General features: G+C 40.7%; 1 protein-coding gene across 2 annotated transcripts in view; it reads right to left on the bottom strand.

The window, feature by feature from the left end:
- LOC138295763 (uncharacterized) overlaps positions 1-20,067 on the bottom strand; it is a 460,809-nt gene that overhangs the window by 126,181 nt on the left and 314,561 nt on the right. For both annotated transcript variants that reach the window (XM_069234273.1, XM_069234274.1), the window contains exon 15: positions 7,789-7,984. In XM_069234273.1, the coding sequence (XP_069090374.1) occupies positions 7,789-7,984 (196 nt within the window). The remainder of the gene's footprint in view (positions 1-7,788; positions 7,985-20,067) is intronic.

Below are 20,067 nucleotides of genomic sequence, written 5' to 3'. Positions count from 1 at the left end.
TGTAAAACGGAACTAGGATCAATGCCTGCCCACTTCATTCGCACACCATTGGGCCTCACCAGATCAATATTAACCATGCATTCACAACCTCTTGCATGCTTGGCCCAGGACGACAAGGACAGAACTAGTGAGTTATGATCACTCATTACAGTTGGGATAACAAAAAAAAGAACTAGCCAAATTATTAGCAGGGGAAGAAACAAGAACATGGGCAATATTAGCACGGGCATCTCTACCTATAAAAGAAGGAAACAACATCCCTTTGTCAGTTCAACTACTAGTGGTAAGAGGATGTCATATTAAAAAAATTAAAGAATTAGGGTCATCTCCGTACTTATTGTGTGAGAAATGTGGGATACCAGCCCCTTCTGGTTTTGTAATCCCACATATCCGCTTAGCTGGCAAGGGGCAGACCTGGATATTAAAGTTGCCAGCCCAAAGTATAATAGAATTGGAATAAATAGGGCATAAGAAGGCCTCCAACTCAGAGTCTGGTGCATGGTTCCTTGTCACTTCCTATATCTCTCCTTTAAATACCAGCAAATCTAAAAAGGTGCATATATTATAAAATTGCTTCATGACCATACTAATTGTTAAGCACACCATACAAATGCTATCAACATAACCTACAATGCATTTTTATAACAAGTTCAAAGTCTTGAATTGACTATACCTGTATGGCAAAACGGTCGAGAAGGACAGGCTGTCGTGGGCCTGGACCTACTATATCTGTCTGATAACATGTCTGAGATGGACAAGTGATTGGGACCTGGATAGCACTATCAATCTGATGACAGAGTCACATGCTACCCCAAAAGTACACTATGAAAACAACGCAACAAACTCTCTCAACACAGTTCAGATAGTATTTAAATGGCCCTCCCAGGGCCCGACAGCACACAGTACTGTCACAATCTTTTACAGAAAAAATTAGACACAACTCCAAGCACCGTCATATGTACAAAACAGCTGCAAGCCATCTAATTGGGTATGCGTTTCCCACCTTATTGGTACATTCATTCACATACATCCAAACAGATGACAGAAACATAAAATGGGAACAAACCACACAAGAAGAAAGATTCCTCAAAACATAACAAGCACCTGAACCTGAGGAATGGACAACTGTACGCCCCAATTCAACGTAACAAACATGACCACTCATTGATGCATGCATCCATGAACATAATGCTCCAAGCAGATCCACAGCAGAATCTAACCAACTACTAACAAACATATTCCTTCACTGCCAGCCACTATCAACTATGATTCACAGCTAAACAACAGGAGACTCATCCAAATGGAATATCAGCACACCACTCTGACCTCGGTCAATGAGAATTCCTGAGCTAGAAAAGGGCACCCAGATTCAAAATAGTTTGAGACTGTAACAGTTATGTCAATTTCCGGAACAAATACACTTAAAATAACAAAGTAATCAAAGGTTTGCTGAGGCATGCTGTGAGGTGTCAGGGATAGCAGCCATAATAATAACATAACCACAACGCCCTAGATTAGGTTAGATGAATAGTTCAATAAAGCCAAAACACAACATTTTTTGCAATCAAGAATTCGCACATTGGTGACTAGAAGGGATTAAGCCAGGCGAGGAAAACCTTCAGTAAAAGTTGATAACGTTGAAAAAAAAAGGAGACCTGACAAGGCAATGGGAGGCTTTAATAGAGGCAGGAAACAAAAACCATGCAAAATAGGTGTCACAGCATTTTAGCAAATAGGAGCCCAAAAAATATACCCATGGAGGATACAATAATAGATATTAACTTGAAGTCCTTGCACTTTGACAGGGGATGGCATGTAGGAACATTCTTGATAGTTATTTAGGGCAGAAAATCAATCTAACACATGTTCACATACAAGAAAATATGAGTGTGCTGGGAAAAAAGAAAACAGGAAAGGTATTTTGTACAGATCACTCAGCTCCGCATATGTACAAAGCTGAGACACATTTGTAGGCTGGGATTACAAGGACATTAATTGCTATTGTTATCACTTCAGCCTCCCCCTGCAAGAGTAAAACAATACAGGCTAAGAAAGGAGATTGCAGGACCCCATCACCTACTGATACATCTAATCCAGTGGTTCCCAACCTGTGGTCCGGAGACCCCTGGGGGTCCGCGAAGCCTCCTCATGGGGTCTGCGACTGCTTAGAACATTAAATAACATTAACAGATTAGATCCCCAGCTTTCAGTAATGACTCACTGGGGGGTCCCCAGATTCCAATAATGATTCAGTGGGGGTCCCCGGATTCCAGTAATGATAAAGTGGGGGTCTACAGAAGTCAAAAGGTTGGGAACCACTGATCTAATCTATCTAAGCCTGGATGAGTGGGCCTATGGACTAATTGCTAGTTGCCGTTATGAATGTCAAGTAAGGGTTAGCACAGCAGACAAAACTGCAAATCCTCTTTTATCTCCTGAAGAGCGTTTTGTTTTGGAAAAGAAAATTTTAGATTGAACGCCAATTAATCTCAGTTTCCACCTCCAATGGCGTAGTCAGAGCTCAACCATGGTCACTACTGATTGAAAGAGGCATCAATTCAGTCCTCCATTAATGCGTTGTCGCACTCTGCACGCATAACACAGCAGGTGTTCAGCACAAATCTACATCAAGGGAATTTGAGGTATAGGGTTGATGAGGCAAGGATGTGTCCTGCTTGAAGCCTCTTGCTCTGTATATATTTGGCATTTCTTTAAATTCCAGATCACGCTAATCGGGAGCAGTAAGGGGTTGTTGCATAACAGCTTTTAAATTTCAAAGGGGTGCTGGTGAAGCTCAAATGGTTCTAGTACCAGGGGATTTAATTTTCACCAATTTGAGGCTGGCGCAAACATATCAAAAAAAACAATCACTGGTTCATCTCAGGTCATTGATGACACTGTATATGCTTCTGTGAAATGGGGACATGTTCTCCAAAAGCTACATTGAGCATCCAGGAGGTGAGGTCTCTTTCCATACCAATACAGAATCCATACACTGAGTCTAGCTCCATGCCTATCACAACTCTCCTGGGTATATAGCACCTAGCTTACATTTTTCATTTCTATTCTTTCTTTTCTCGTGTTCTCTCTTTTGCTCATTTACATTTTCAAGTTGAACATTCTTGTTTTCTTTCTTCTACTCGTGTAGGTTTTCATTATAAACTAGTCTAGTTCAGTGATATTTTTTACTCTACAACCATATTTACCAAGTTCTTAGTAGAAATATGTGTGATTTTTGTAAGGTTGGAAGTATACTATCTCTGACATTTACATGCCCTGTGTCTGACACTTTGAAGCACACAACTCAATGCAATTGAAAATACATCTGATGGTGTCACATATATCTTCTCTGAACATGGAATACTTTAAATCCTGCAGTTATTCTTTCGTTCTGCTGTTTCTATCTCAGGATTCATCTCCTCATTTTCTGTCTTCATGAGCTCAGATTTCTTAGCCTTAATGTGGCGGTCAATTATCTTCTGAATTTATTTTGGTATTCATTATACATTTAAATGATTATGTGTTTGCTTATGTTCGATCTTGTTAGCTATCTGTCATCGTATGTTTAAAAAAAAGTACCACAAAGATCCTCTCAAATTTGCCAGACTCATAAAGACATTAAATGAACAGAGTCAATCTAATATGGTGTGTCCTCACTCCGATCAGAGGTTATTTCTGTGCTGTCTTACAGTGGCGGTTGCTAGCAGGAAATGTCGGCTCGGGCCATGGCGTGCAGCACTAAGAAGCGACGCGCCCCCAGTCTCCTCTGCACTATCCGAGGCCCCAAATTAGGCATGGGGCCTTGTTTCTTTTTAGCGCGGCACGCCTGCAAACCCACATAGCCTCCCCCACTCACCTGTTATTGTTGTCCTTCTTTTCTGACGCCCTCGTTTGATCTTCCCTTTATGTTTTTCCTTTTTCCCATTTTCCCCCTCTCTTCCCAGCAGGCATTGGTTCCCTACTCTCTATGGTCCCCTGTCCATTACTTTCTATGTATCTTTCCCTATCCAATATGGTGTCCTTACACTTCCTGTGGTCGCTTCCTGTTTTATGGGTATTTAAGGGCTGTGATTCTTGTTCTCCTTGCGCTGCAACACTTTCTGTTTGGATGGTGTCCTCGCTCCTTCTCCCTTGTGTCAGATACTGGTTACGTTTCGTTCCAGTGTTTTTTCCTGTTCATTTTTGGTCTTGTATCCTACGTATTGATTTTTGATTTTGTTCCAGGAATTTCCTTTTTGAGGTTTTTTCCCCTTTTTAGTTTTTTTTTTCCCTCTGGCACTACTTCTGAAGGACATGGACTGCCCTTGGCGTTCCTATCGCCTGCAGCACCGTGGCTACCAGAAAGAGTCGCCCCTACCTGGGCCAAGGCAGGACGTTCAAGAACAAGAACCTCGTCACTCGTTCAGTGGACTCCAGGCTCAAGCACTGCGTAAGTCGTGACAGGAAAAGGTGCACACAGGCTCCCAGACTCCCCTGAGCCAATCCAGACGCCGCTTTCATGCTGATATTACCCAGCAAGACAGAAGCGACAGGATTGGGTGGAGAGGGCTGGTCTCATGGTCCAGCAGGGAGTGGGAGCGTGTGCTCCTGGGCCCTGCTGATATCTCCAAGCAATAGCCTGGAGATATCCAAGTGTGCATGTCGGTTTGGCCATCCTAAGATGGCCGGCCAAACTGACATGAGCACTGGCAGTGCCCTGTGCCCACCACTCCTCCTGCTGCTTATGGCCTCGACCTCAAGACTTAGCTGTGGCTCCTACAAGTAAAATACAATGAGAATAAAGCAGTTTTATTAATTGCTTTAGTATCATTTTATTTTATGTTTTGATTTGCTTTTTGAAGCAGTGGGAGGTTGCTCCTCCGTTATTGAGGAGCCGTCCCTGCTGTCTTATGCAGGAAATTAATAACATGTCTCTAACTTCTGCTATCAAGCTCCAGACTTCTAGACTTCTATTGTTTTCGAGACAGATGAGTGATACTAGTACACAGCACATTTACTAGCTGCACTCTCCATTCATCCAAAGTCCCTTTATTTAGCCTTGAACAATTAATTTATGAGACCAAGCACTCACAACTATTTTCATGAATAGGCACTGTCCAAACAAATAAGAACCTGCTGCACAGGTCACTGTTTACCCCTGCCTTGTCATCGATTCAGCTCTTATTACTTATGGATACATTTAGTCCTTCACGTTCATATACCAACTGACCCCTTCCATAAAAGCTGCAAAGAATCGCAGAGGTCACCCAATGGATAGCACGAAACCCTAATCGCTAAACAATAAAAGTAAATAAAGAGGGAATGCATGAAGATTGAACTGATATTTTCCAACAACAAACATCACTGGACAGAGCTCTTCCACTGTGTGTAGCTCATACAACAAAAATTTCTAAAGGACACAAATTGTTCATCTTCCTCAACCCTCCCCCACCATTCAAGGTGGAAGTGGCTATCTCTAAATAAATACTGAATTACTGTGATTCAAGCCACTAGTCTTACTTTGAAATTCTTTGACTAATACTTTTCAGCATTACTAAACATGGAACGTACAGAAATATCATGCAAGCTTTAGGCCATCAGTCAGAAATCAAACAATGGTGCAAGTCTCAGACATTGATACTATACCCAAACCCCACAACTCAATTCACCACAAAACATGGCTCTTTCTCTTACTGTGACATCTGTAAAGGAATCTGCCTTAGATTTGTCCTTAGCATCACATATGACACAACAGACTCCCCACTACTTAGACCGTCTCACAGTCTGTTCTACTTTCAGTATTAGCATTCAAAGGGATTCAACTGCTTTAACTCTCAAGCCTAGCCAAAAAGGATATAACACGCAGAAAGAGTACCTATTTTGACCTTGAAATAAAAATGCCAAACAATAAGGGTATCAAAAGGGGCAGAAATGTTCTACCGAACACTGTGGTCACCTCTAAGGGTACAGAGGACCCACCCTAACTCACCACTAAAAGGCCTCTGTCGCCCATCCTTGATGCTATACAAAAAAACGTAACTCTTGTTAACCTAACTGAAATTTTCTATTAGCTACTATCTATATTTTCAGGAACAAGAAACATACAGTTGAAATTATTGGAAATAAGTTAAAGACACTTTAGCATCTGTGTTACAGCCCGATGGACTGTACCCCACACTACCAGTCAAATCCTAGGAATAATAAAAAAAACAATACAGCAAGAGCTTGCAACACTCTCGTACAGGATGATAATGGGATAAAGTTAACGTATTAAAGGTCAGCAAGGACACCCAGATCTCTCACGAGCATCTCTAACATTACTACAGTTATGGACACTAGAAAGTAAAATATCTACTCTCTTAAACACGCACAAATTTTAACTGTTTGATGTTTCTATTTCCTCGACCCAATGCAAAAACACAGTCCAGCCCTTCTTATAGATTGTCTGGAAAATATTGTGCAGACATCTCAGCCAAAGCCTCACCACAGTTTTAAATCTGTTTGTCCTACCATCAGTGCTTGAAATGGAAAAATTAAAGTGCCGGTACTCTGTGCCAGAGTACCTGCTTGTTCCTGAGAAGTGCCGGTCCTCTCCTATTAAAAGTATTACGTTTTTCTTGAAATGTGCCGGTACTCTCCCTCTCAAAATAAAAAAGTGCCGGTACTCAGTACCGGACAGTACCGGCCCATTTAAAGCACTGCCTACCATATTACTCGATCAAACGTAGAGAATTCCTTAGATTATCTAATGGATAATTAGAAAATGTTTCTTCATCCAATCACATTTATTTTTCAAATGTATTATTTGTGTATTCTTACAATACAAGTGCCTCAAAAACAACTTTTCAAGTTTGGTCAAATTATTTTGAGCAATTTTTACTGAAGTGATGAGCAATAATTCATATGGGAGCTTGGATGGGAAACACAACATTTATTACCCCTCCCCAACCCATCCTGCCTCGCAGAAAGATCTGCATAATACTTGACATTGCAATATTTATTCAGATGAACCACACATGGTGAATTTGGTCAAGATTTCTCAAGCAGAACTAAAGTTCTAAGCAAACCTAAAACCACTTTTTAATGTAAGCCATGACTTGGCCATAACTACACAGTCGCTATTTGAGCACCATTACTTGGCCACGACAATGGGTATAAAGGATTACTTTATGCAGGATTAAATAATTCATGACTGACTGAAGGACTTGAAGCTTAACCAGTTAGGTTACGATTTTTCTCATGACAACTACTATGACCTTGTCAAATTAAAAGGTGAGCTAAATGCAAATCACGGCATGCAGTCACAGTAGCATGATTAGATTTTACCTAATATATCATATAAATGTAACTAGTGATGTGTGGATGAAGAGATTTCTAAGAAAGCTTCAATGTCCAAATGGTATTCTCCCAGCCATACACCCCACATGGTGTAGCTTGCTATCTGTGCCAGTAAATATTTCAGCGCCCCACATAGCGGTAGTAAGCACTATACAAACGCTACAATTCAATACTGATTTGATAGAAAACACCATCAGGTGGCGTGATTGATAGATGGTCTAAATGTGAATGGCAAAAAATATGTTCATATTCAATGTGTGAAATTGCTAACTAATATATTGTTAGTAAGATTGTGCACCAATATTTGGAGTAATCGATAGGTGCAAGATATAGAATCTACACTAATCAGGAGGCTCAAATGTCACTCTTGCATTTGCCAGGCGGGGTAAATTTCAGTGCAACACTGAAACAGCACCAATGAAATTATGTAATCCAGATGTTTGAATCAATACTAAAATCATGGCAACTTACTTGTTATTTCTTGCTTGGGTGGCCCGTTGATGGGCATGTTCTCTAGACTAATGCTAGCACTGAATGAAAGCTTTGCATCCATGAGAGATTGCTGTGCATTTTCAGAGTTATTGTCATACTGAGCGAGCTGGGCCAGGCCCAGCAGGTAGAGTGCATTACTACTGCAGGGAGATGCGATAACTCCCAGTTGACACACCTAAAAGAAAGGGAGGAAATCCGGATACACATTAGAATGTTTTAAAAAAGTATTATTTAGAAAACATCACGAGAATGTATGTATGGCTTTGTGGTGAAGTAAACCAGTGGTTCTTAACCTTTTGACTTCTGTGGACCACCACTTAATCAGTACTGGAACCGGGGAACCCCACTGATTCATTGTTGGAATCCGGAGACCCCCACTAAGTCATTATTAGAAGGCAGGGACCCCGGCTAAGCATTTTCGGAAAAAAAATAGAGGAAGAATCATTTAACAAAGAAATATACAAATGATTAGGTATTTAATTCATTTCACAAACAAATTTTAAAAAAATCAAAATGTCAATGGGAAGATTAGAGCTTTTTAAAATTCCATGGAGGCCACTCATCGTCCTTACCATATTCGGGTTGATACATTTGCACTGCTCCTTCGAATCAATCGGAGGTTAGTAATTTATTTTTTTAACCTCCAATTTCAATTTCCTTCTCATTTACAGAATGTTTAAAAAAAAATATTTTACATCTTGCTTTTTTACTTACATACGCTTTATTAATCTGCTGCTAATATTTAATTTTCAAAGCAGTCTCGGACCGTTTTAGAAGGTTTCATGGACCACCAGGAGTCCCTAGACCACATGTTAAGAACCACTGAAATGGACAACTACCAAAGTCGCTTGTTTGATTAAAACCACAATAAGGATTTGAGAAGGCCCTTGAAAAAAACGCATATTAAAAGACATTTTGCCAATGTGTTTCCCAAACAATAAAAAACATCTGAAACACTTGTCAATTTTTTTAAAATTGTAAACATACGTGTACGCTATGGTAACAGTTGATCTTTTGCATGTTTAAGCGCTAGACTTCTAATAACTATGAAACTCTTGTTCAAAGAAATCTACATTTTTTTACTTGAACTGTTTTACCAGCACATGAAAGACTTTCGCTTTGTTATATAGAAATGACGTGTTTTGTTGAATTATACACATTTTCTCGTGACTCCCGAATCCATTGTTAGGTCTAGAGTTAATAAGATATTTCGTTTTTAATGAATAGATATAATACGCACACTTATTCACAGAGGCTTTCGTCCAGCCCACTTCATCCATTGGTGTGCTGTAGTGTCATTTGCATTTTCCTTTTGCCCTCCGCAACATGTAGTATAGGGCACAGGGACAGCCTATGTTTAGCCGCTGGTTTACCTGACTATGTGAAGGCGTTCTGCTCCTGCACATCCACACTGCCAGTGCCAGGAACTCTTAGTGCAATGTCTGCTTACACATTAAAAATACACATACTAGCTGTTAGACAATGCGTGGTTTACTCATGCAAGGGTCCAGCAGCTCCCCCAACACTGCTACCAAGTCGCTGGCAAGTTGCTTGTATTCATAAAAAAACATCATAAACAAAATAATTATTGGCAAAGTCCAAAGGTCAGCAGCTAACACCAGACCTACTGGCTTTGCCAGTGTTTGTTTACAGGATGGTAAACTCTGTGGGACAGAGCCTGACAGTAGCTCAGATAAGATCTTAGCTAGTCCAATTGTGACTTCAACAAAAAAAAAAAAAATCATTGGGGCAGTGCAAGCAACTCTCCAACATGGCTGTCATTCCTGGATGCTCTGATACCGATCTTTATTTCTGGGCTGCACTTGGGTATCAAATCTTTGGGACAGTCATCTGAGACAGGACCCCGATTGCAGAAGATGTCCCAGGACCTATTTCCAATGACGTGCACAATACCCTGCCAAAGGGGATAGCTCTCCTTCCCTATGTGTCAGGATGGTGGAAGTCTACTATCTCTTATGCCCAGGCTCTCGAAGCCATACTATAAGAGCATTCGCAGTAGTCCTAGCCGATCTCTGGCTACTATTCTATGAGGCATGCAGCAGCCATGCAGACTTAATGCCAAGATGCAAACTGGGTATCAGGGCTGTTGCTAAATTAGGACAGGTGGTAGAATATGAAGAAAGGCGCTAAGGCAGCAGTAGACATCACTTGCCTAGGGCTGGCTCTATCACTTCTGGCACATAGCGCCCATGACAGCAGCCTTTTGAAGGAATGAGGTATTCTCTCTGTGGGGATATGGCCTCACTGACTGGATCATAATGGACAGGTTTACCACTCCAGCCCGGGTCTGGCATGCTCCATTCTCACACAACCAGATTTTGTACTGCATATCTTGTTGACAAAAGCTCTACCACCAGATGAAACCCCATCTATTTGTGGACAGAGCCTGAGAGTAGATCAGATTTACCAAGAAGCTCTTAACAAGCCTAAGAAGCATAATTGTGTCTTCTACAAATAAAGTTCATGTATGCGGTGCAAGCAACTCTCCAACAAGGCTACTATGCCTAGATGCTCTGGTACAGATCTTTATTTTCTGGGTTGCACTTGAGCATTAAAGCTTTGGGAGGGTCACCTGAGAGTAGCCTCCGGTCGCAGAAGAGGTGGTTTGCCCAAGACCTAATACCTAGACTCAGAGGCCTGCACAATACACTGCCAAAAAAAGTACAGTTCTCCTTCCCTATGTGCTATGAAATACTGTAAGACAGCAGCGGTCCATGCGGATAGCTGCACTGAAACCAGAAGTGAGATAGAAGGGGGGGAAGGGCAGCACTGAGCCATCCAGCCTGCTATTCTCTTGAGGGAACCCCAGTGGCCAGCACAGATGTGGCAGCAAAAATATCCAGGGGAAGTTGGTCACTATGGACAGTGGGTGGAGTGCTCCAATGAACAGAAGTGATTAGAGCCTCTGCTGCATAACAAGAGTTCGAACCCTGAGGAATTACTGGCTGTTGACCTAAGCATTCTTCCCAACAACCTGTGTGGCTGCTTAACTATGCTAGAGCGTGCATGGAAGCAGACGGTGGTCTCCATCTGATGGATCTTGAAGTAGACTGCGAGGCAAAGGAGTTAACAACAGATTTACAAATTTCCATTTGGTCACACAATGATGACCAGGAATCAATGTGGAAAATTTTGTAGGTGTATTTCAAATTAGTAATCACTCCAAAATGGGCGCATATCAAAATCTAATTGTAAAGGTATAGAATCAAAACCAGCAAGCTGAAACACTGAAATAAATTCAGTCTCAATAGCATAAGGCATACAAAAATTACAGTCACAGCAATACAGATGCTAAGAAACAGGAATTGACATTCCTTAAAGGAATTTGGATTGCTTCTTCTAAACATGAACAAATGTGAGATCATCTAATTCAGGTTCTAACTGGGATGGAAAATGCAGTCTAAAAGGTTTCAAGGGATTCAGGAATGAAGCAAGGTAGGCAGAGCGTGTCTTCGATCGGAGGTTTGCCATCTTTTTTTTACATTAACTCTTCTAGCATTTCTCCAGTGAGGGTTCTCAGTCGGCTTCACTAATCTTGCAGTCATTCCGTGAGTACCATCTTTATAATTAGACCCACTGGTGTTTAAGTTTCACATCTAGATATCCATAAGAAACTGTGACTGGCCATTATCCAGACATTGACCTCCTATGACTGATAACCATTTCCCAGGTTAACCCTTGTCCTCAAAGGGTTAAAACGTAGTCGACACTATAGAAAGACAGACCTCTTCAGTATTTTGCTTCACATAGGCATTGTCCTGTGCTGATATTTTGTACTATAAATACATCAGCTGTCTGAAGTTTGTGTACCAATACACCACCATTTCACTATTCTGGATATATTTTTCAACCTCTGGTTTAGTTCACTTCACTAGGGTAGCCCTTGTCACTAATCGTTCGCCTTTCTATTTGAAACAATATTGATTTGTTTATATCCTTACAAATTAAACGTGTTCAGTGTTTCTGCTTCACGTACTGGTTGTGTGTACTTACTTTTGATTTGATTTATGTTTGACACAATAATTACTGTCCAAAAAGAAGTATTTTTTACATGATTAACTTATTGCAGAATTTACTGCTCTTATTCATGCATATGTAACAAAATTAGTTTCACATGAAGGATGTGTTTCTTCAAGAAATTTTAAATCAGGCCCTTATCACCATATTTAAATATTGGTGGATGGAACATCCCATGCGCCAAAATCTAAATACGATAGGAAATAATGAGATTTAGATTTCAGCGGATGGGAATATCGCCACCGTTGTGATGCAGTAACCCATCCACCAATATCTAAATCAGGCCCTTCGTCTTAAAATCAACAAAAACAGTCCTAATGCCAAGTAAAAGGAAAATGAATGGCACACACTATAAATGAAGCCAGACAGAACATGCACTTGAAACAGACAACAGGGATGTGAAAAGTCATAATATGAAATCAATTTGCGACCGTCGATACAGTAACCACAGATTAGAACCATTGTCCCAGTGCAGATCAGGGGCAGTATTACTCAAAACTTTGAGAAACTCCATGGTGAAGTATATACTCAAAGTTCTGAGTAGCAAGTTGAGAGCGCTTCTCCTACCAACAGAGCCTTGTGGGTCTCTTATAAGGAGGACCACTAGAATTATGCGGCAGGGTAGGGCAAAATTATGGGTCAGTGTTTACTTAATTATGCAGCAAGAAAAGGCATATTAAGCTGTATAATGCAGCACATTGTGTGACAGTATTACCTCATATATTGCAATTTTTACACGTTAACACTATCTGGGCAAAGGTTTCAACTCATATGTATAGAGTCTGACACCCAAATACAGCAGTAAACAACAGAAAGATGGCCAGTCAGCCTCTGTAAAGGGCCTTCCACTGTGCAGCAAGAAATATTGCCAAGTTTGTAGTAATATTTGATCTTTTTTAACTAGTAACAACATTTTTGTTAAAATCTTCAACTTATGCAGCAGACCACGGGTTAAGTGGCAAATCCATAATAATGTACTAAAAGCAGCGGCTGCTAAATCGCATAATTCCAGTGGTAACAATGCTTAATCAGTCTTTGCACCTGAATATACTTCAGACATTGGTGCTTATTCATAATCACAATGAGCTATCTTCTGGTCTTTCCATCATTGCACTCTTATCCTTAACTGAGGGCCCATCTCCGAAATAGGTCATCAGAATCCATCAAGGAGCAGAAAATTTCCAGTGAGAAAGGCAATTGAAAGTTTCCAACTAGATGATTCTAATATACAACAGATCAAAGTAATTAAGGAAGCAACTCAAACCTTTAACATAAGAGATATAAAACTAAAGACACTCAGTTAGATATTCAGTTAATCACAAGCTATTTAACAGATAGGGTTGTAACTTCTATAATAATACCCTTTTGGCAAATACTGACAACCTCATCTCAGACCCACAAGCCAGAGGGCCAGGTGGATCTGCTGCAATCTGGCTACAGGTATCATTAATTTAGACTCCAAACTGAATGCAATAGATAGTAAATTAAAAATACCAGCAGATTCATAACTCAGTCAATCAATGTGTGTTCATACAGAGGCCAAACTCTCCAACTTCAAAACACAAAGAATCTAGTAAAAACACAAGTAGCCATAGAATCTAAAGGCAACAACAAATGCACACCAACCGTGGAAAAACTATGTACTCTTCCAGATATACTGCAGTTCCTGATAAAGAGCATAACGCTTTTAATGCGCTCAAACCCTGAGAATCTATTGCACAGCAAACTTCTCAAGATGCCGATCAAGCACAATCTGGAGAGACAAGGGGACCTATTCATACATGTGGCATCTTTAAAACAATTAGACATAGGGAACATGGAGCACAGAGTACGCAACCGATCAGACAACTATCCAGGAAAGGAAATTGAAGATTTAAAGAGAAAAATAAAACACTCAGAAACTCACTATTACAAATTCAGGTAAAAAGCAAGGGCAGCCCAATCAACCTGAAAAATGATGCACAATATCTCATAGCATTGCTGCAAACCCCATCACAGCAAGACGATAGCTCCTCCAAACTAAACACGAAAAACTATTTCCCCTCTACCAGAAAAACTATTTCCAATATTTCATCATAATAGCGCTCCAATTACAGGCAACTTTTCCATTTAGTCTGAAGGTTCATGTCTTCCCACACAGCACTAGCGGAGAAACAAACCAACCGGGGGCAGGAAGGCAAGAAAAGGCTTAATCTCATTCCAGAATATAAATCACGTTTAAAAGTTGGCATGCTTAACGGATTAAATATTTTACATTGACTGTCATATATACCTTTATTATTGCATCTTATGTTAGACGACATTGCAAGAGTTTACTTTGTAGCCTTAGGTATACAGCTAAGGATAGAAAAGTCACCTGTCACCTGATGCTCGTCTGCAAAAGCTGATCTAGTTTTTGGACATCAAACAACATTCTCTTATTGGGGCATCAGGTTCCAGGGGGGGGAAGATTGAAAAATCGCCCAACAGTCCTACCCCTGAACCGCCAAACATTAACAATAAAACAGCCGAAAAGATGTCAGTAGTTGATCATCTAAGTTCAAGAGGCAAGTTAAAGAGATTGAAATGGAGTCTAACAGGTCCCAATATCTTAAAGGAATGGGCAAAACAAAACATAACAAAGGATTTACTGGTGGAATCAGTAGATCTCACTTTATGTCTACACATCTGGACAAGCAATCAATATTTTACTAGAGTACTGGCAGGTTGAAAAGCAAGAGCCTGTTCAATTTTATCAAGAAGACAAAACTCTTTGGTGCACAAGCATACTAAAATCACTGAGATCTGAACTCCTCTCCCAAAAGTAGAACGCACTAATCTGAGCACTACTAATGCCAGTGAATTGAAGAATGCTCCAAAAAACATCTCAGAGAAGTGAAAAGGAAATGTAATAATCAACAGTGGCAAATACTTCACAATCTCATATGACAAATGGACCAAAGCAAGTTCTGGGAGTTTATTAGCAGCCTGATCCAAGACTGGATAAACGGGGAACGGGGTTTGCCCCAACACTTGAATAAAAAATAGTGACTCACTACACCACTAACAGGCAGCCAATATGGGCAACTACTCAACATTTAACTTCAAAGGCTCAAGTCCTCCCAGTTCCTCTACTGCACAACAAGAAAACACGATCAGCATATCTTGAGTTAAGCAGGCATTATGGTCCTGCAGGTCAAATGGAGCTCCAGAACAAAACTGAATTTCTGGTTCACTATATGAGTTGAAAACTGACAATTGGGCAAAAAGTCTAAACCTCCCTCTTCACCTGTTCATTTCTACTGGCACAAGTGTACCTGATTCTTGGAAAGGCTCCATCCTGTTTCCCATCTACAAGAAGGGCTACAGGTCAAACACTGCTAGCTACTGTATTATAGCTCTTTTGAATGCAGAGGTGAAAGTATAAGCCAAAATTCTTCTACAATAACTTGGAAGGTGTGTCACTGGAAAACAAATAATACCTTTTTATCAAACTAGCTTCATGCTCAACTGCAGCACCGTCGATAACGTATTTGCACTCTCTTACAAGGTGTGCAAATATTTCAATTCTCTTGGTCCCCTCTTCCTGTGTATTTTGTAAATTACACAGCTGCTTTTGAAAAGTTTGGTTGGAGCACACTCTGGGCAAAACTGGCCAAGTAGGAAAGTTCACAGCCACTCTTGAACTCTTATTAGGTCACTCTACATAGACACCTAGGTCAGAGTTAAAACAGATCCGGGCAGCCATGTCGCAGAAACCACTGCAACAAACATTGGACTTAAATAGGATTTAGCCTCACTGTTCCCCACCCAGTATTCGAAAACAAAAGATTCAAATTCTGCAATATGCTGATGACATAGTTAGCTTGGATCATACCAAAGTAGGGTTACTGGATAAACTAATGTTTAATCAACAGAACAAACTACCAGCAAATGAATCAAAAACCAAAATAATATTTTTGGGGGAAAAATAAAAGAACAAAGCTAAGAAAATGGTTCCTAGTTACCAAGAGGTTGGATTATACTCCTATATATAATTTACTAGGCATATGGATATCTAACAACAGCTTCAGGCGATATTAACCCTCAACACGGCTAGTCTTATTACCTTTGGTATCTGCAGGATTACTGAAAATCTTGCAAGCCTTTAGTCTGAGGCCATCCTTAAATTAATAAGAGCCAGATCTTACCAACATTCTACTATAGACAACATATCTTTCCTGCTAAAATTGGCCCATTGCTACATAAATTGCAATGTAAAATCTTCAGAACAGTCTTGCTCCTTCCAAATTCCACCAATTGTGTGTAGATACGCTTGGAATTCAGCTTACACAATCAGAAACTGGTTCCCAATGCAACTTTTCTAAAAATACTGAATTAAACATGCAGCACCTGATATTCTCAAGAATTATCTGTGTGGCAGTTGAAGACAACATCATCACCAAAAGCCTGTGGGGCAATCCACTATGCTGATTCCTAGCAGACATGGAAATAAGCACTGAAAGGCAGAAAATCAGACCAAAACTGGCTTAAAAGTCCATGCTAAAAACTCAGTTGTATGACGGAACAATGCATTCTGTTGCAACGCATGTTGCCACAATGCAAATGCCATTACCACACGCATAACTTTGCTACGCATTTTTTACAACAAATATGCCTTTACCACACATGCTTTTACAACAAATTTCTGTAAAGGTTTTTGGTTTTCCCTGACCCCTGAGTCCTGAAAGCGGCCCCACAGGACCACAGCGCGACCCCACCCCAGGTCCCCAGCCCTTCTAAAAAATACCTGTCCCCTGCCCTGAGCCCTAAAACCCGACACCTGCGTGTCCCCCACCCAAAGCCCTTTTAAAAAAATACCTGTCCCATGCCCTGAGCCCTAAAACGTGTTCCCCACCCCGCTCCAAGCCCTAAAATTGTGCTCCCCAACCCCAAGCCCTAAAAACGTATACCCCCACCTAAAACTATACCTCCCCTGGTCCCAAGCCCTAAAACCGTACCCTCCCTTCCCCCAGCTCCAAGTCTTAAAACCATACCCCAAGCACTAAAACCATACTCCACTGTCTGCCCTAAAACCAGACCCCGTCCCAAGCCCTAAAACCAAACCCCCACCCCATGCCCTAAAACAGTACCCACACCCTAAAACCTTGCCCCCACCTTACAACCGTCCCCCTCCAACACCTATCCCCCTTTATCTCACTCACCACCATGATGAGCCAACTCTCCTGAGGCGCAGTGCAGGTCATAAAGCGGAAACGGAAGGGTCTCTCCCTTTCCTCTAACAATGCTGATTACCTTTACCACGCCAGTAACTTTACCACCAGTACATCACATATGCCCTTACCATTCATGCTTTCACAACAAAATTAATCCGTGGTAAAGGCATATGCGTTGTAAAAAAGCAATGTGTGGTAAAGGCCATGTGTGGTAAACGCTATGCTTGGAAACAGCTGGGTTGTAATGGCTGTTTCCCTAAAAACTCAGCTCACGTTAAACTCATGCACCAAGGAGTGCTGCCCTTTGCAGTCTATCAAAGCTGGCTAATCTGTGACTCATGTGACACACGTACAGGTCAAAAATACCCAAAGAGCTCAATGAAAAGTGTAATCCAAATTAACTTCATGATAATTTGATTTCAGCAGTTCCAATTTAAAGAACACAGAAGACATTGGACCACATACAGTTATGTTCATGAATCATATGACTGCAGACAGCACATACCACCAGTAGACAATTATGCAACCACTTTTGCAGTTGCCCAGGAGTTAGTTATGAGAAACATAAGCTTTTAAAAACGATTATTTTTAAAGATGGTCATTTTGACATGCACGGATGTCCTGAGATATTGTTTGAAAAGAGATGTTTTTTCTGAATTATTGTGACTTGTGATGTTTTTATACCAAAAAAAGAAATTTGGGATATAAACCTAGGGAGAATTATGTGGTCCAGTGCATCAATCTCCCTACATGAAACTATAACTGAATTAAGATGCACTGTTCCAAAAGAACAGATTCCATTCTTGCCTATTAAATCCGGTGAGCTTTGACAACAAGTTTGGTCAGACTGACCATGGAGCTCGTTAGTTAAATTGTCTTGATAGAAGAGCGGCCAGCATCCATGCGATCCCCAAGGGGCCCATGTGCCTGACCCAGGAGGGTCTCCACATTCAGAACTTTATGATTCCAACATAAGATTTCAGTGATATCTTACATAGGCAATAGGAGTAGAGTTTTTTTACTCTCTTAGTGAGGGTTAGGCACAACAACAGGTCCTGAAGAATCGCCACATGATCTGTGTGACTGTATTATGCGAGAAACATATTGACCATGACTAGCAGTTCTGTAGTGTAGCTAATACCCACATTGGTGTTTGAAAAAACCTCTACCCTAATTGGTTGAATGGAGTCTGTTCTTTTGGAACAGTGCATCTTAATTCAGTTATTTGTGATGTTTTTAAGCATAACTTTTACAAAATTGAATGTGAACACCTGCACATTGCTATCAGTGGTTTTGTTAAAGATAATCTTTTTATACTGCTCTGCCTTTTTAAGTGAAGATATCTACTAATAATTTTAATTAACTGACCAATAAAATCAATAAACTCTCCATACTTTGCATGAGTGAGGTCCACTAGAGCCTTGCATGCCTCTGGAATCATAAAGAGTGAAGAAAGAGCTGCTCTTGGAAGTATTAGAAGAATCCCTCTGGTTCCGATGGAACCAGAGGGTGAATTATGAGGGAGGAGATATTCGGTTTTTGCCCACTCAGAATCGCTTGAGTGTTTCTTAAGCACCATACAGAGGGCTGAGTTAGCATAGGGGGTGTACAGGACACGAGCTCTCTTTCCTGCCCGAAAATGTTGGAAGAACCGGGTTGTACGATTAGTCTGGTGTTCCTCTTCTTTGATTTTGGGACAGGAAGGAGACGTCCTAGAGTTTGGCCATACTGAAAATGTTTTTGACATAGAAGTAGATATTTGTGTTTAGAGGCTCTGTGGTTACATTTTACAAAACTCTTTATCTTTTCCCCCAGCCCTTGGTCTAGGATTTGAATCCCTAGATTGCAGTACACAGTGAGGAAATAACAGAAACCTGGGGGTCCTTGTTCTTTACCGTAAATGTTTGGGAGGGGTTCTGCATATTAATTATCTGGGCATACAAATCTGTGTTTGATTCTGTATGCACCGTGCATATGCTTGCCTTGGCTTTCTCCAATTAGGATTACTCAAACTTAAAAATAAAATTTAAACACTGTATGACCAATTACAAAACGGAAAGGTCACTGAATATGGAGGTCTGAATATTAGTCAGCTTACGGAACATGTCACTATTATAAAGTCGAGCACAAGTACACAGGGTGTCTTCCTTGTAGTGGTCTGCCAGACTTGACACAAATTCCATCTAAAATTAAGATATTCTGCTCAGTCAAATGTTTATGATAACTAGCCGAATACTTTATGGGTTTTCACAAGTAAATGTATCCGGCTCTGCTTTATAGTATTTGGTTAATATTAGGCTTACTCCAAAATATGACTCCAAAATATTCTAAGAAAGGAATTAGAATAGCAAATGTGCCTCTTGGACCGTTTTGGGGAAAGTTACTTTTCTCAAATATTCTAGGGCTGGAGTTGTCTCGGATGCACACATACTCAGCAAGCAAGGAAGCACCTTTCTGAGCGTGCATTGTTTCTTAAAGGAAGGACAGAGGCAACAGCTTGTCTTGTTTGAGTGTAATCCACCTTGCCTCAAAAGGATTCCAAGGTGTTCCTTGTGAGTGGTTGAGAAAAAAAAACAAGTATTGGTCTGATAGATTTAACACTAAATTAACTGCAGAGAAAAAATGTTTTGCTCCCAGATATAAGGTGGTCGTTATTTCTAAGATTATCCCTGACTTGTTGTGTTGCCAACAATTTATTGACGTCACGATACATTTCATAAGAGCAAACAGGCAGATATAGCCTTTATAGAAAAAATGAGAACTGGCAAGTGTCTCTCACTTGTCCCCTCGCTGAGTTAAGCTCGCGCAGAAAGGAGCGTTTACAGTCAGGCAAATCTGTGACACGGTATGCAGTCTTTACCACCACAGACACCCCCTCCACCCCCGTAGGATGTTACTTCGCAGGTGAGAACCACGCAGGTCAGCACCATGCAGGCCCCTTTTTGTTACTTTAGCCTACAGCACTTTACCACGGAGGTAAGTATTTTTTCAAATGACATAAATATAAATATATGCCATTTACAAA

This window comes from Pleurodeles waltl, chromosome 5 (genome assembly GCF_031143425.1).
Source record: "Pleurodeles waltl isolate 20211129_DDA chromosome 5, aPleWal1.hap1.20221129, whole genome shotgun sequence".
In the NCBI taxonomy this organism is placed as follows: Eukaryota; Metazoa; Chordata; class Amphibia; order Caudata; family Salamandridae; genus Pleurodeles; species Pleurodeles waltl.
This window is presented reverse-complemented; position numbering and strand designations above follow the sequence as displayed.